The sequence below is a fragment of the Phlebotomus papatasi genome, chromosome 3 (assembly GCF_024763615.1).
Source record: "Phlebotomus papatasi isolate M1 chromosome 3, Ppap_2.1, whole genome shotgun sequence".
NCBI classification, from domain to species: Eukaryota; Metazoa; Arthropoda; class Insecta; order Diptera; family Psychodidae; genus Phlebotomus; species Phlebotomus papatasi.
The window spans coordinates 30,043,470-30,060,749 of record NC_077224.1 but is presented as its reverse complement, the minus strand read 5'-3'; the positions used below and the strand labels follow the sequence as shown (position 1 = coordinate 30,060,749).

General features: G+C 31.5%; 2 protein-coding genes across 4 annotated transcripts; one reads left to right on the top strand and one right to left on the bottom strand.

Moving 5' to 3' along the window:
- Positions 1-740: 740 nt before the first annotated feature.
- On the bottom strand, positions 741-8,596 carry LOC129807569 (UDP-galactose transporter senju). Its single transcript, XM_055856938.1, has 3 exons — positions 8,378-8,596; positions 8,200-8,317; positions 741-2,709 (listed from the first exon to the last, which is right to left on the bottom strand). Exons 1-3 carry the CDS (start codon positions 8,466-8,468, stop codon positions 1,824-1,826), a joined length of 1,095 nt encoding a protein of 364 aa, XP_055712913.1. The 5' UTR covers positions 8,469-8,596; the 3' UTR covers positions 741-1,823.
- A 6,959-nt stretch (positions 8,597-15,555) lies between these two features.
- On the top strand, positions 15,556-17,056 carry LOC129807588 (proteasome activator complex subunit 3). 3 transcript variants are annotated; one of them, XM_055856967.1, is made up of 5 exons: positions 15,556-15,752; positions 16,044-16,181; positions 16,251-16,461; positions 16,521-16,744; positions 16,821-17,056. In XM_055856967.1, the coding sequence occupies exons 1-5, from the start codon at positions 15,729-15,731 to the stop codon at positions 16,962-16,964; spliced, it is 741 nt and encodes a 246-aa protein (XP_055712942.1). In that variant the 5' UTR covers positions 15,556-15,728; the 3' UTR covers positions 16,965-17,056. The 3 variants fall into 3 exon arrangements, with proteins under 3 accessions (XP_055712942.1, XP_055712940.1, XP_055712941.1); XM_055856965.1 differs by having other exon boundaries at positions 15,573-15,752; positions 16,032-16,181; XM_055856966.1 differs by lacking the exon at positions 15,556-15,752 and adding an exon at positions 15,928-15,957 and having other exon boundaries at positions 16,032-16,181.
- The last annotated feature ends 224 nt before the right edge of the window (positions 17,057-17,280 follow it).

Below are 17,280 nucleotides of genomic sequence, written 5' to 3'. Positions count from 1 at the left end.
AATGCAAATCGGTTGAGTATCGGGTGGGAATCGGGAAATGGTAAATGACGTGAAAGTACTTTTAAGATGCAGCAATATTTTTTAAAATAACATAGGAGTTTAGACAATCGGATTACAAAAAGCTTGGCATCATAAAATTATCCAGAAGCGTGATACTTTAATTTTTTTTTCAAACTATAGTTTTTATATACTATTATGATCTTTAAAAAAAATTGTAAAAATTAAGCATTTAGATTAGATTTATGTACATAATGTCCATTGATTTACTTTATACTACTCCATTTCCCAAAATGTGTGTAGACCTTTATATCCAATAACAAGTATACATAACACATTCAAAATTACTTTAAAAAAAAATTAAATTTTACATTTCGAAGATATCCAGCTTGACTTTATTAATACAGCAGTTTATAGTTTATTGATTAAAAAAGTAATTATTCAATCAATTTCTTTTTTTTAATACCTATAGGACCCCGTAAGAGCAACTATTTTTCATTACACTTTTGAATAAACTTTAAATATGAAAAACATCCGAAATAAAATATTCTGTAGTGATAAGAAGACTTGAGATAAAATATGTAGTGTTTCCAGAAAACAAAAGGATTGTAATTTTGGTACTACTTAGGCCTAGGAATATTATATGTGATTACAACGTTTTATTTTCAACAGTTGTATTTTTTATGTAAGCACAATTGAACTACCTATATAAAAGAAAATTCAGTAATAACACAAGATTGTTATATAATAATAAAATTATAAATATTTTTATTTGGTCAATTTTTTTATATTCTTTACAATTTACATACATTTCCTTTCCGTTATTTAATTATAATCACTATTAAATTCAGTCTTACGCAAATAAGATGAGGGAGAAGCGAAGAACTCTGAACATGTCCAGAGAATTATAGGAATTTTGGTAATATTTCATTACTTCATTAATTAAACACCACATAATTGAATTAGTTTATGGCCTCATAAATGAAAACTTTACCCTTTTGAGACACGAAATATACAATATAAAAAAAGAACTTCACCAATAAATAAGATGGGGAAAAACAGTAAATACATTTTGTAATTCATTGAAACAATAAGTAGAAATGAATAGGAAGAAGACCCAAAATCCGATGTTTCTAGTGTGAGAACAATTAGCAAAGAGAAGGCAACACTGGGCAACATTTCAAGTGAGTCAGAGAACTTTTGCTTTGAACAACCACAAAAGGGTTTCACCATACTTTTACCCGTTGAGACTTATTGGATATTTTCTCCACACTTTAGAAACTATGTATACATTATATTTATTAATATCCCCATGGTTTGAGAGAGAATTTTTGTGTTAAGTCTTTCCCAATTATATTGAGTAATAAGTATTTTATTTAAAATGTATCAAGCATTGTGCTTGGTTTGTCAATTATACATTCTATATTCATATAGTTTTTAATCACGTTTCACAAATATTTCATACTGAGTTCCATTTATTAATAAAAACTTATATAATTAAGAAAATGACTCATTTTATAAATAATATGCCAGTTAAGCCAGTAACAAATTTTACACATCTTAAAATTTCCATTATAGTATCACTGAAGAAGTTTTGAATTTATCAGAAGAAAAAATCAATAGTCCGGACTATAGTTTAATTATTTCCTACATTTTTTGTGTTTCTTTCTCCATTTTATTATCTTTGGAAAATTGACAAATTGTCCTTATTGGAGAAATCTTCTCTGAGTCCCTAAATAAAAAAAAGACGTCTCTCATGATTATTTGCGCAAAACGTCGTTTACTGAAAAGAAGACTATTACACTAATATGAAAGTGTTGAGTATATTATGATTGATCTTGAATTTCACCCTCTTCAGCCATTAGCAACTTCTGAGTATCTTCCTTAATTGCGGTAGTACTTGTGATTTTTGTCGATGATGTAGGAAGATTTACCACAGGATTTTGTGAATACATGAATACAGCAAATGATACAATACCGATGGCGAGAATGGTATTTAAATATATTGGTATTGAGAAAAGAATATAACACAGGATTGCTGTGAAAAAGAGCTCTAGGGCACTGGCAAATGTCTTTATAATTGAGTTCATGTATTTAAGGAAAAAACTCGTAACTATACCTATGGCTGCATTGTTTACCATTATAACAATAACATTAAGTCTAAACACAGCTCTCAGGCTATCCATCTGAAATGCATCGACAAGGTCCCCTTGAAATAGCAATACACTCACATTGCATACGATAGAATCGAGATACATTATAACATTTTGCACATAGATATTAACATTTGTGTCTTCCTTCTTCAATAGATATTCATTGTAAACACCTGCCAGACATGAGCAGAGTGTTTGAGTTAAGATAAATACAGCATTAATGCTAAAATCAAAGCCTGAGGTGTTCTTTGCATTAGGTACATGCTCACTAGTCTCATCTTTGGAAAAATTCATTTGCTTCACCATACAGCCAATAGTGAGAAGAAGAAGGGAGAACCACTGCCTCCGACTCAAGTACTTCTTGAATATTATTTGAAACAAGATCCCAGTTATCACAACACGAAACTGGAGCAGAAGGTAGTATGTGGTCGGATCGAATTTTGATAAATTCACAAATGCTAAATTGTTATATAAGCAATATAGAAAAGCTGGCACGAAGTACAGTAAGACAACTTTTGATCCCGTAATAACTTCGCTCCACAATGACTTTAAGGAGTTTCTGTAAAATAAAAAAGCACAGATATTTTCCAAGCCCCTTGAAGCACATTTCATTTGCACCTTCTATTTAAAATAGTCTCTTCAATCAGATTCCACATTTTAAGAAACTTTCTATATTTTTTTCTCTAATATTATTTGACGAGAGAAATTTTAGGACTTTTTATTTTACATGTTGGAAATTGTTTTAGAAAAGATAAATAAATTTTTATTTTTTTCCTGTAGAAGGTACAAAGAATATACAATGCGTCTTATGAGTTAGAATAAATATTTTTTAGGCTGCAAAAGGTTTGTATATCTCTTGAAGAATTTATCTATTTCATAATTTTTGTAAGAGACCTGAAAATTTAATTTCAAAGAAAGCAAAATATATTTAGTTAAACGATGAATTATAAAATTTATAAATACTTTCAAATCAGAGGTATAGAACACTTAAAAAAAATGCTTTTGAACTAAAGGCAAAATAACTCAACAAGAAAAGTTAACATATTTCAGTAGTACTTATGCCCATCGCACAATCACTTTTGTTTATAAAATTTTTAAAATTTACTGTGAGAGTGAGCGAGATGACTAGATTTACATTTCATTCACTCTCATTGTAATGTCAGAAACATGTTTACAAAACAAATATTATTGAGCGCTAGGCATTACTCCGTATAAAAAAATCGCACTTTTGGATAATTTTTTTTTACAAAATAAGTCGCGAATTTGGAAAGTATATATATATTATACTTCCCTGTATATATATATATGTATATATATACAGTGGGTGTCAATAGTTTGTTGCCTAATGCATGTTTGAGAAATCAAGTGAAAAAAATGATAGAAAAAATTACTTTTACAAATTTAGCTTTTTGCAGACGAGTTCCCTGTAATCCGTAGATATTATTTATATTTTTCAAAAAAAAAATTAATTTTATTTCATATCAAAAATAATTGTTTTCCAAAAGTTGGTCATTTTTGAAAAATCAAAAGTTTGTTGCCTCATTTAAAAAACTAATTTGAAATGATCAAAACATGCAACCAACTTAATGTAAACCGGTTACATTTTGGGTTTATGTCATTTGAGAGGCAAATGGTGGGTTTGTACATTTTTAAAGTTGTAAATGGAAAATATATCGCTCCTTGGAAATTACAAGGGGCCAACTCAATCTGAGCCATTTTTCAGGAGACAGCATGAAAGATTCAATAAATAATTATCTCAATTAAGTATGTTAATAAAAATAATTTAATTCTTTTCTATTTGTATGAGCATTATTATAAACATCGAAACATACATATTTTTACCTTTCAAAATATGTGTTTTAATGAGTTAGCTCTTTGTCATTGTAAATGAGGCGCAAATTTGCATGAAATTAGAATGACACGGGATCAACTTGCTTGAGTTAGTCCCTTGTTTCACAAAAATTTAAACGATGAATCTATTTTGTGCCCCTTTACTTCAAACAAAACCGCGCAAGCAATCATAAAGAGTAAAATTTTGAAAAACTTTTCTAATAACGAAATTTATTGACTCATATCATCTGAAATTTTATTAAATTCTCTGTCTGAGTGCATTAAAACCTAAAAATCGCCAAAAAATGAGTTGGCCCCTTGTAATTTCCAAGGAGCGATATGTATATAAAAGTGATTATAGAAAACAAGAAATAATCTGTTTTTTTGATAATTTATAATTTAGGTTAAAAATGGCAAATTACAAAAAGTTAAAAGGTGGGAAATCGTCCAGAGATACTGCCAGAATGAATCTGCGTCGTTAATTGCCAAATTTAATAGAAAATTACGAAAGGTTAAACATAAAATATTCAAATATTATATTAATGAGGTACGAGTACATCTGAAAAACGCTACTGGCAGACTTAGGCTATCGACTCAGAGGGGTGATAACAGCATTGTAAGTATCTCTGATAGTGACCCAATGTTGTCTGCTTCATAAATTAAAATATAGTTGGTTACTGAAGGAACACAGGTCCCTACAGTTACAAAAACCAGCACATTTTGAAAGAAAATGGTAAGAATGTTTGGGTGGCTCTCAATATTCCATTGGTTAGCTAGTTTAATCTGGATAAAATATTGTAGTTTCACTTGTTTAACATGTTTCAAGTAAATTTACAACTTTTTATTCAGATTGGTCTTACTTACCAAATTGCAAATTAACTTTTTTAACGCGTTTTGAGTAGAAATACAACATTTTAACCAAATTAGTCTTTCCTACCCATGAAATCCCGGGAGTCACTCAACCATTCTTGCCATTTTTTCAATTTCAGGTTAATTTTTGTAACAAAAGTGTCCTGTATCCCTTCGGTAACCAAGTTACTTTGAATTTTTGGAACAGATATCATGGGGTCACTATCAGAGATACTTATAATGCAGTTATCAACCTTCAGAATCAAAACCCTGGGTCTGGCCAGTAGCGTTTTCCACATGTACTTATGTTTAATCACTATAAATTTTGTCGATTTTATGTACATCCTGCAGGTATTTTCCATCCAATACAGAAAATTTCTGACGCAGACGACGCAGATTCATTGCGGCAGTATTTCTGGACAATATCTCGTCTTTTAACTTTTTGTAACATGCCATTTTAACCTAAATTTTAAATTACCAAAAAAACATTTTATTTCTTATTATTTATCATTTTATTTATATGCATATATTGACCATTGAAAATTTTAAAAATGTGCAAATGTACTATTTGCTTATTAAATGATATAACTTCAAAATATAACCGGATTAAAAGAAGTTAGTTAATTATTTCATCTTTTTGAGGTAGGGGAGACTGGGGCAAAACTTGTCAAAACGCATATTTAATTCTTTCACGAGCTGTGATAAAACTTAAACGTTTTATAATGTGCATATTCTGATAAGAAATTTACTGCTCTACAACATTGCAGAAGGCTATTTTCCCCTATCTCGGAAGAAATGTGATTTTCGAATCATTTTCTAAAAGTCGATTTTGTGGAGATTCTCAAAATTTCTGGGGCAAATTTTATCAGTCTTCGGATAATTTGTGACGTTTTACTCTTGCAAACGTTAAAAATATAAAATAGACATATTTCTATAGGAAATTTATTCCTCTACAACTTTGTCGAAGATAATTTTTCTCTATCTTAACGAGAAATGTGCTTAAATTGAGCTAATCAGTATTGATATTTTCTGTAAGCCAAATATTCCAAAAATTGGGCTCAAAATTTCATTATTTTTTATTTTACATAATCCTTCCTCGAATCCCTTGAAACTTTGTAAGTTAAAGAAGGTTCATGAAGGCTATCTATAATAAAAATTTCAAGCCTCAGTCTCTTTTATTTTAGAAAATAGTGAATATTAAAATTTTCGTTTTTACAAATTTTGCCCCAGTCTCCCCTACTTTTCCAATTGACGTAACAAACTTTTGACGAATTAAAAATAATCAACTTTTGGCAAACAATTTTTTTTTTATATGAAATAAGATTAATATTTCAATTTAATTATTTATGAAATTGAAATTATTTATTAATTATTAATTATTTATAAAATACATTAATAAGACCTACGGATTTTCAAAGAAAATTTTTAAAAAGTAATTTTTTCTATCTTTTTTCCCACCTAGTTTCTTCAACATACAAGACGTAACAAACTTATGACACCTACTGTATGCCACAAATATACCTGACACCAGGGGGGTGACATTACCTCTGAAAAATGCGACCAGTCTCAGTGTAATTTTTTCCCTGTTTTCGTACATATTTCACGAGATATCTCAAAAACTACGTAGATTGCCAATTTAGGGTTTTCGGTTGCCTCTTCGTTATTAAATTGGCTTTTATTTTGTATTAGTATTTTTTTGTTAATTCATTCTACAATGACAGAAAACAGCTAATAAACTCAAAAATTTTTTCGGCTCGCTAGAAACATATGGCAAACATAGGAAATGTCATGCGCCTGCCTGACACAATCATTAAAGGAGACCGTCAGACGACGAATTGTGTCACTATCCGCCGCAAAAAATAGCTCTGCTCCATAATTAAAAAAAAAACCGATTTTGTTTGAAAACTACTTTTTTTTTACTAACCTGGTATAGTTAAATATTTTATTCTTAGAAATAAATATTGAGTTATCTCTAAGCTTGAAAAATTGCAATTATGGTATTCTTGTTCATTTTTCTTTCTAGTTAAGTCTGATCGTTAATTTACTTATTTATAATTATTGTTAAAAGCCCTTATACATTTAAATATTTCACATTATTGGTAATATCTATGCATATGATGCATAATATCTATGTGACTCAAAGACACAAATACCATATTTGGACGCTGACAAGCGACAATTAATGTGAATCACATTAAAATTTTAATGTGCAAGTGTGATAACGCCGTAACACTATGCATATCATCTCGAGCAAAAATTTTCGGAATTACATTTCAATTTTACATGTGTTCAAAGAATTAAATGACGTTACTAAATTTCTTATCAGAAACAGTGCAAATTAGTTTAGAAAATTAACATAGTTCTCTGGACAAAGTAAATTACGAGTAAAATAATTAAAAGTAATTATGGGAACGCCGTTATTAATAGAAAACAACAACTAAAAAAACCTAAATAAATCTAAAGAAAAAACGTAGACCAATTAAACAAATGCAAAGCTGATAAACTCTCAAATTCTTTCTTATAAAACCAATAACAATAAAAACATAATCGTAGAACTTAAATTCGGTCAGACACAAATTTGGTCAGTAAATCAATATGTTCTATAATGAATTCGGCACACCTTTTAGATCGGTAATCATGAAATCAAAATTCGTGACCCTTTCATTCTCAAAAGATTTGCATAAGTCTATCGTACTCTTTCGACTCCAAATTAAACTGAACTAACTTTAATTTGATATGATGTTCAAAAGAAGGAGAAGAGTGCAAAAGAGTATAGGATAAACATGTTAAACTTTTAAGAAAGGGATGTGAATGAAATAAAATTTTATGAATTTAATGAAATTTTTCAAATCTAAAAGGTGTGATCGCAAAACACTTCAATTTGTTTAAAAAATAATGAGGTAATGTTTAAAAATGTAGCACTTAAAATGAAGCATAATAGCTTTTAATTTTAAATTGAAAATGAAAATCTTTCGTCAGATCTCGTCTCAATTTCATTGCTTTTAGAGTTCTAATTTTTTTATGTTAATTAGGAGTCTATCTATAAGATGATTACCCAGTAGAGTACTAAATTAAGTACTGAATTAATTTGATTTTCTCTTGATGACCTAATTTAATATTTCACTACCCAACATTATAATGCCAATTAAAAAAATATATTTTATGATGGCATGTATAACTTAGGAAGACTATTTTTTTATGAGAAATGTAATGTGTGGCAATCTAACATATACCGTATAATTATTTTTTTAACAAGTAAGTTATTTTTAGTTAATTCCAGATTAATCAATAATAAACTTTCAAAGGAATCTAGCGAAGAAACTATTTCAAATGGAAGTTAATCTACGGTCTGTGCTAACAGGACACTTACTCTTTGCAATAGAGGCAAGCGGAAATGAGTAATTTAAGTATTTCTGTGAACAGCACCACAGTAACTGTGTTGAAACTATAATTATTGTCTTCACTCTGAGACGCTGTAACCAGGATGCCTGAAATGAATTAGTGTGATAAACATAAGATTAACATAAAAAAATTCCTGAAATATGCACCTTGATTCACAAACAGCGCAATGTAAGACACAAATATGATTGCACTGCTCCGCGATGGGAAAAGATTTGAGAAATTCGGTCCGTGCATCATATACAATATCACTGAGAAGGATGATAACTTAATTGGAGGGAGGAATTTAGCAAATGGTTAATTCCAAAATATAAACAAATAACACTAAACTCCGTCTCCATACATTCTTCTTCTTCTTCTTCTTCTTTTTAATTTTTTAGGCCGGACGTTCTGTCAACATCCACACAGCCTGAAGTTTGCGTCTTTCACTTTTCACTTCACTTCTGGTTTAAATTTGTGTTTTATATTTTTTTTTTTTTAACGGTCATTTTATTTATAACTTTTTTTTTTTATCTATTTTTATTTATTTATTTATTTATTTATTTTTTTTTTTTTTTTATAGTATACTATTTTAAATATCTTTCTTCACTGTTTTTAAGAATTTTGTTATTTCACTGATATTTTTAACTGAAGTATTTTTGCAAATTGTTTTATAGTTTTGTATTTTAGAAAACTCGTACTTAATTCTTTCTGTATGATGCTCCCTGCACTTAATTATTATATGTTCCGCATCTTCTGGTTCATTACATTTCTCGCAATTTTCATTTTCAATACGTTTCATTAATTTCAAGAACTTTTTACTATATGTATGGTTACTCCTAATGCGGTTAAATACTTTAATTTTTCCTGCACTTAACTTTTGTCCCTTGAACCATGGCTTTTTATTTGGAACTTCCCCAACAATTTCCCTGTAAAACTTTCCTTTTTCATTAGTTATTTCCTTGAATTTTTGGCACCACTTTTTATAAATTCTTTTCTCAGTTATCTTGATATTCTCTTCTTTTGGAATTGTTACTTTAATCTTTTCAGCATCTGTCGTTGTCCCGCGTCTGGCAGCTGCATCCGCTTTTTCATTTCCTATGATACCTGTGTGACCAGGTATCCATTGAATTGTGATTTGTTTGTCCGGATGGTTATCTACTAATTTGTGAATCAGAGTATCATAGTATTTTGTATTATTTTTATTCTGAAGTGATAATGCCGCACTTTGAGAATCAGTAAATATCACTATTTTTTCTTTTCCCATGGATATTGCAAATTTAATAGCCAGGAAGATGGCTATCGTCTCCACCGTACAAATGGAGATTTCCTCCTCAATTTTCTTGCTGATTTCTTCTCCTGTATCTTGCATTATGATGCCTATACCTCTGTTTTCCCCATCATCAGATCCATCTGTATATATAACAAAGTGATCCGCAAATTTTTTAATTGTTTCTAGGCTTATGGTTTTGAGAATCACATTTGAAGTTTGTACTTTTTTCATCTTTTCCAATCCTTTGATATTGTCATATATGTGCAGGTTCTTAGGTGGGTTAGTGGGGTATTTGACCACTGCTGTTTCCAGGATATTTTTGTTGTGCTCAGCAATCTGCTTAAAATTTGGAATTTTTAATAGGCTATCCTTTTCTTCCCTGCTATTCCCTGCTAGTTTCCCAATAAGGAATTTGGCAACTGTTCTTTCTAAATCATATTCCACTGGATACTCTGCGGCTTCTGCTAACATTGTAGTAATAGGGGTTGACTTAGTATATCCCAATATTATTCTTAAGGCTTCGTTTTTGATTGTCTGCAGTATATGGTATTGGTTTGAACTATTGTTATTATAGAAGGCTATTGCACCGTACACTATTCTTTGTTTTATAATTGACTTGTAAATGTTTAGTAAAATGTAGGGATCAACTCCAGCTCTTTTACTACTAAAATATTTCAGTATGTTTAAATATTGTGGGATGTTTTCTTTCACAGTTTTTATATGTATTTTAAAGTTTAATCTATTATCAATTGTTAAGCCTAAAATTTTAGCGCTTTTTACTTCTTTAATTTTATTGTTATCTAATTTTAGTATGTTTAAATTATTTCTTACGTTTTTGTTAAAAATTATATGTTTACACTTTTCGTTATTTAGCTTTAAGTTTAGGGTATGTAATATATTTTTTAGTTGGTTTAAATAGTTATTTGCTTTTTCATACGCTTTTTCCAATGTATTTCCGCTAACCACTAGAGTGACATCATCCGCATACTGCAATACTCTGCATTCTTCATTGTTGAGATCATGTATTTCTGTTGTGTAGATGTTGAACAACGTTGGGCTAAGCTTGCATCCCTGTGGAACTCCTTCACTGGTCATTATGCTAATTTGTTCTTTTTCCGTTGACATTATCAATTCCCTATTGATTAGTAATTGATGTATCCAATTTGAGATTTCTTGACTTATTTCGTGTTGTTCCATAATTTCTATCAGCGTCTCTATCTTTACATGATCAAAGGCTTTCGATATGTCTGTGATTATAGCAATCGTCACCCTTCCTTCTGCTTTGTCTTCCTGAACCTTTGATAATAGACTTGCTATATAATCCATGGTACCTTTTCCCTTTCGGAAACCGTAACAATTTTCTGATAAAACCTCTTTTAGTTCTAATTCTTCTTCCAGATTTTTTTTTACAAATGTGTTTACTAATTTTCCCATGACGTCTAGCAAAGCGATAGGTCTGTAACTGCTGATTTCCATTTTGTCTTTTCCAGGTTTTATTACGGGAATTATTTGTATTTTTTTCCATGATTCAGGGACCTCTTGATTTTTCCAAAGTTTATTAATGTGTTGTGTTATTAAAGGATAATGGTTTTCTGGTATCATTTTTAAAATTTTATTCGATATTTTATTTACTCCGGGAGCTGTATTTTTATTATTTTTGATGACTTCCGTGACTTCATTTTCTGAGCATAGTTTACTAACATTATCTATTTTTTTTATGTTTATTTCTTTAAATTCTTCACTTTTGAAATTTTTTGAAAGAAATTCTTCCGCGTTTTCTTTTTTTTCGAATAACTTAGATTTCTGTTTATGTTTTGAAAAATTTAATTTGTTTATATTATTCCAGATATCCTTTGAACTCATATCACTATTTATAGATTTTAAGAATTCTATTTTAGATTGCTTCTTCGCTTTTTTTATTTCTATTTTTAACCTACTTTCTGCTTTCCGCCTCTCTATTTCCGATTCTAATGTCTTAAGTTTATGTTTAAGTTTTTGCTTTTCATTTTTTATTAACCAAAGTCTTTTAATCTTATCGTTCCACCAGTGTTTAGGTACGTATTTATTGTTTTTAGGGATTATAATTGAATTGTTTTTAATGCATTTTTCTAAGTTTTCCTCGTAATGTTCATAGTCATATATTTCGCGAATGTTAAGCTCTTCAATATCTTTTTTTAAATTTTTTTTATTGATTATTATGTTATTTGTTGGTGGTCTTTTCTCATTGTTATCAATCTGAATTGGCAAGTGATCTGAGCCTAGTGGCTCTTGTAGTACTCTCCAATCAAATTTACCGCTTAGATTACTTGAAACAATCGTTATATCTATTGCACTTATTCTACATGAGTTTGGCACTTGATACGTATAATCACCCGTATTGAGACATATAAAGCTTGAATTTATTATTAAATCAGATATTATATAACCTCTAGAATCATTTTTACTACCGTCTTCCCATAGTATATTATGAGCATTTATATCACCTCCGATTATCACATTATTTTTAGAGTCGTATTTATCTATTATTTTTTTAAATTGGTTTTTTATATCACTGTTATTAATATTCGGTGGAATGTATATTGATATTATTGTATATGATAGGTTCTCATTTTCAATCTCGGCTTCTATAGCTTCAATTGGGTAGAATTCACTTAATTTAGTACTTTTGTAGACAATATTTTTATGTATTGCTATTGCTACTCCTCCATGATTGCTATCTCTGCAATTCGCTTCAAGGCTATAGTTTTTAATTTTAATTTTCCTGTTTTCACTAATCCAAATTTCTGATAGGATTAATACGTCATATTCATTCTCGTTTGCAAAGTGTTCAATCTGATCCTTATTATGTTTTAGGCTTCTGCAATTGAGTTGGAGGACTTTCATCATTGGATATTAAGATTCCCCTCCAACACTTCCAAAATTTCTCGAATTACCAAGTCTTCGTTTCCTCTGGTATCGGAATTGCACACTTTCTGCCTTATTTCGGCCACCATCGAACGCAGTTTCTCAATGGTTTCTTCTTGCTCTTTAAGTTTTACAACTGTAGCATAGAGCGCCGATTGCTTCTCCGCTTGTTGCTCGATCTCTGCGGCTTCATCTTGATTTCCCAACATGTATTTTTGGGCTTCCCAGAAGGTGAGTTTACGAATCGTCATGATCCTCTTAATAGTCTGCTGTCTTTTCCTTTCTTTGCAGCTCTTATCATGTGTCTTGTGTTCGTCATTCTTGCAAAATTTACACCAAACTTTGACGCAATCCTTCCTTTCCTCTTCACTGACATGTTTTTCCGTACAACCCTCACAGATTTCCTCACCTGTACAGTATTTCTTGAAATGTCCGTAAGATAGACATTTCCTGCAGAAAAGTGGCATTGGGATAAAATATGTTACCCTTAGATTTATCCCGTAGATCGACATGCTGTTTGGAAGCTTCGTTCCTCTGAAAGTTATCTTCAGTTTGTCCGTTGCTTCTACTTTTTTCTTTGCAGCATCCCATCTGGTCAGTCTCTCTACCTCCACGATCTCGCTTTCTGCTCTTGCATTTTCTTGTAGATCTTTCAGTTGGTATTTTTGATCTACGTTTGCAATGACTCCTTCAGAAAAGATATAGAATGATGGTACAAATACTTTGAGACCCTCCACCTCCCTGAAAGAATCGCTGTTCAGGATGTTGTTGGCCGAGATGGCATCTGCAGTTGTGAGTTTCAGCTTATTTTTGTTAACAATTATAATTTTTACGATCTTGTGGTGTGTGATTATATTTGTTATTTTTTTCCCCAGTTCAATTGCTTGCAAGTTTTTTCCCTGAAATATAACCACGAAAGGGCCCCCATCATTCGTTCTGTATTTCAATTTTTCTTGCCTCTCCCTTAGTATTGGCGCCTTAGGCGGGATCTCAGGGAATCCCTGAAATCCTGTTCCACTGCCTGAAGCACCCGTGTCATCTTTCTTTACGTTTTGCTTTAAAGCCTTAGCTTTCCCCGTCGTTTGGCTCTTCTTTATCTGTGTCATCCTGCTTCAAATCTGCTTTATTTCTTGAATTCTTTTTACTTCTTTTATCAATCAATCACTTAAATATCTTATATCACTGTTTTTAAATCACCACTTCACTTATTTCACTTATTATTCGGTTTTTTTCACTCAAAAATTTTTTCCACGCCAATCCAATATGGTTTCCTCCATACATTCGCCCTGACTCAAAAATGACATATCATCCCATCAACAAATTCTTCTGCACCAAAGTAAAGCCAGTGATAAGCCTAAGGGCCATGACAGACCTGAGGATTAAAACTACAAAAGGTTAAACTACATTTCCATCATTTTCCACTAAGTCGTGTCTCGGCTTAAGTCGTAAGTGTGTCTAGGGCATAAATCAGCTTATAGAGGTGTGATTTCTTCGTTGCAAATTCGGATTGTGGCAAACTCGAACGATATTTATACAAGAAATTGTATGAGAAATGCATAAAAGTGTCTGAAAATCTTTAAAGTCGATTATCTCGGAAACTATGAGAGATAGATGCCTCAAACTTTACGTCCCTGTAGAGCCTCCTTCAGGCTTGATATGTGCAAAATTTCACTTGAAAATTAAGAAAATTGGATGAGAAATGCATAAAAGTGTCTGAAAATCTTTAAAGTCGATTATCTCAGAAACTATGAAAGATAGAGGTCTCAATTTTACATTCATTGAGAACCTTTGTCAGCGCCCCGAGAAAATCGCGCCCCGCGAAAATCCGCGAAAAAATTCGCGCCCCGTGAAAATCAGCGATACAATTTACGCCCCACGAAAATTCGCGAAAAATTTGTGCCTCGCAAAAATCAGGGAAAAAATTCGCGTCCCGCGAAAATCCGCGAGAAAATACGCGACCCGCGAAGCTCCGCAAAAAATTACGAGAACCGGTTTTTCAAAAAACTAATAGCACAGAAATCGTCGTACGCGCGCGTAGATATATTTAAAAAAAAAAATTATGAAGATATCTCTATCCAAACCAGAGATATTGCGTACTACAGACGGCCAGACGACCGGCCAGACAGCAGCCGGACCCGAAATTGCCGGCTTATGATTTTGGGCATAAGGGATGTTCAAAACATATACCCTGTGAATTTCAGCTCGATCGGAGCACTTTGAGAAAATCCGAGGATTACAATAGGTGTGATTAGAAGGAATCGCACCTAAAAAATCGCGTATGTAGTATCTCTCATGAGTAAAAAAATGTATTTAATTTTTTCCTATCTTTATTATTATAAATATTAATTTAAAAGAAAAACACTGAGAAAGTAAAATAATTGAAAAAATTACACATCCCAGATCTTCAACTTTTTTATTCTCTTACGGCGTTATCACACTTGCACATTAAAATTTTAATGTGATTCACATTAATTTTCGCTTGTGAGTGTCCAAATATATTATTTGTGTCTTTGAGTCACTTAATATTTGAGGTATTTCTATTTATTGATAAAGAAGTGGACTTGGCCTGCAAAAATAAGTTTAAATTTAGCTAAAGCATAAATATTTTTCACATTAAAAAATTAAAGAGAAAATCGCATTAAAATTTCGCATTAATGCAATAAATCAATTTATATCAAATTTTACGGGCCAAGTCTGCCTTTTTATCAACAAATAGATCAAATTTTGAATATAAAATGATTCAAACACACAAATTACACATTTGAACTCTCACTAGCGACAATTAATGTAAATCATATTAAAATTTTAATGTACAAGTGTGATAACACAGTTAGACTTATACCGGCTTCAGATCTAAGGCTTAGCCATATGGCTTAACTGCTCTAACTTCTTACAAATCACGATTTTTTGGCAAAATTTAACTTAGGATTGGAATATTACAGATAAAAGACCTTATGCTCTCAAAAAGTGATAAAATTGCTCGATATTTAAGATTTTGAGACCTTCGGGAACTGGGCTAAACCTCTAGTCTGAAGACCGCTTTAGATATTCTTTTGAGTTACTTACACACACCTTACACGTTACCGGTTACACCATATTTTTTACATCCAAGATAGAAAGTGGTGTCGTGTCGTGTCGTGTCTATTGGAGAATAGGATTTGTCTTTGGACATAACCCAGGGTATCAAACTAAATATGTTTGTGTGGAAAAAATGCAGATGGTCTGTCAACATTGCTTTTTTGCATCAGACGCGTTGAATTCCCAATAATTTTGTAATTTTTAACTTAAATAAAGTACTATTTGCTTTGTGTTCCAAGTGATTTCTTCTAGTGCTAGTTCAGAAGATGGGTGACGATACTATCAAGAAGGTAGGTGAATGAAATATTGTGAAAAATTTATCTTTCAGTCATCTTGCTCTTTGCCTCATGTCGTCCTCGGAAAACACGTTGCAATTGGCCTTTTCTTGTTGATTCTACAAAAATTTCTTGATTAACTAAACCTCTTGAGGATCTGTAGGCCTCTACTGTTGCAAAGGCATTTTAAAAGGCAAATTGCGTGATGCTGGTAAAAAGAGTGAGGTTATGTTGTGCAATGATGCGAAAGAAAATTTTCTACAGAAGATAATCCTCAAATCTCATTAATATTAGTATCAATTGCAGGTTCAGGAGTATAAGGATACTTTGATTAAAAAGGCGGAAAACCTGATAATCACGGGATTTCCGGAGAAGATTGTTAAACTAAACGAGATTCTTGCAACTCCTGCCTTTGCTGATCGCGATTTCACTGATGTTTACCAGGTAGATAACTGTTTGTTTATAGACAAATTATATAAATTAATACACCGTATACGTTTTTGTTTACCTTAGGAGCTTAACATTCCAGTTCCGGATGCTGTTCCGGTAAATAGCTATGGTGATTCGAAAGAAGATCCACCACCGACAAAGAAGGCTAGAATGGAAACAACTGTTTCCGGAACAAAGGTCATGGCACTGCCGTCTGGGATTGTGAATTGCAACGCACCTATTTGTGATCTTATTAAAATCGTTAAGCCTGTCATTCGAGCTCTTGTGGAGGACTGTAAGTTATATCAATGGAAAGTGCTAGGGAATATGTTTCTGATCCTATTTTAATTTCAGCAAATGTGTTGAAGATGTGGATATCTTTTATGATCCCCAAGATTGAAGATGGGAACAACTTTGGCGTTTCCATCCAAGAAGACACCTTGTCTGAGATACAGTCTGTGGAGTCTGAGTCTGCAGCATTCTTTGAGCAAATTTCTCGTTATTTTATTTCTCGCGCGAAAGTTATCTCAAAGGTGGCCAAATATCCACATGTCGAAGATTACAGACGTGCCGTTCAAGTAAGTATTTGTAACTAACTCTTTTAAGACTCAAAAACATTCAATTATTATCTTTTATTTATTTCCATTCTAATAGGAACTGGACGAGAAGGAATATTTGAGTCTATGGTTGGTAATGTGCGAAGTAAGAAATCGCTATTGTTCCCTGCATGACATCGTGACAAAGAATTTGGAGAAGCTCAAAAAACCACGATCCTCAAATGCTGAGAGTCTCTATTAATTTCTCTTGAGACAGCAAATTGCTGAAAGAAAATGGGATACCTAAAATTATACAGACAGACCCTCAGATATCAATATAACTTAAAAATAAAATTTATTTTTGTTTTACTTGGGTAGCAGCAGTAGTAGGCTTGAGCCTTCTGCAATCTTAAGCACATACAAATTTTTTTGTGTTATAATTTTTTTACTGAGATCAAGGACGAGAAAAAGTCTCATATTTGGAATATTAATTTTGCAACTTAAATTCCAAACGTTATTATAAAATAAAATTAAATAAAAAAATATGGAATGGAATAGCATAGCACGGTTAAAAACTT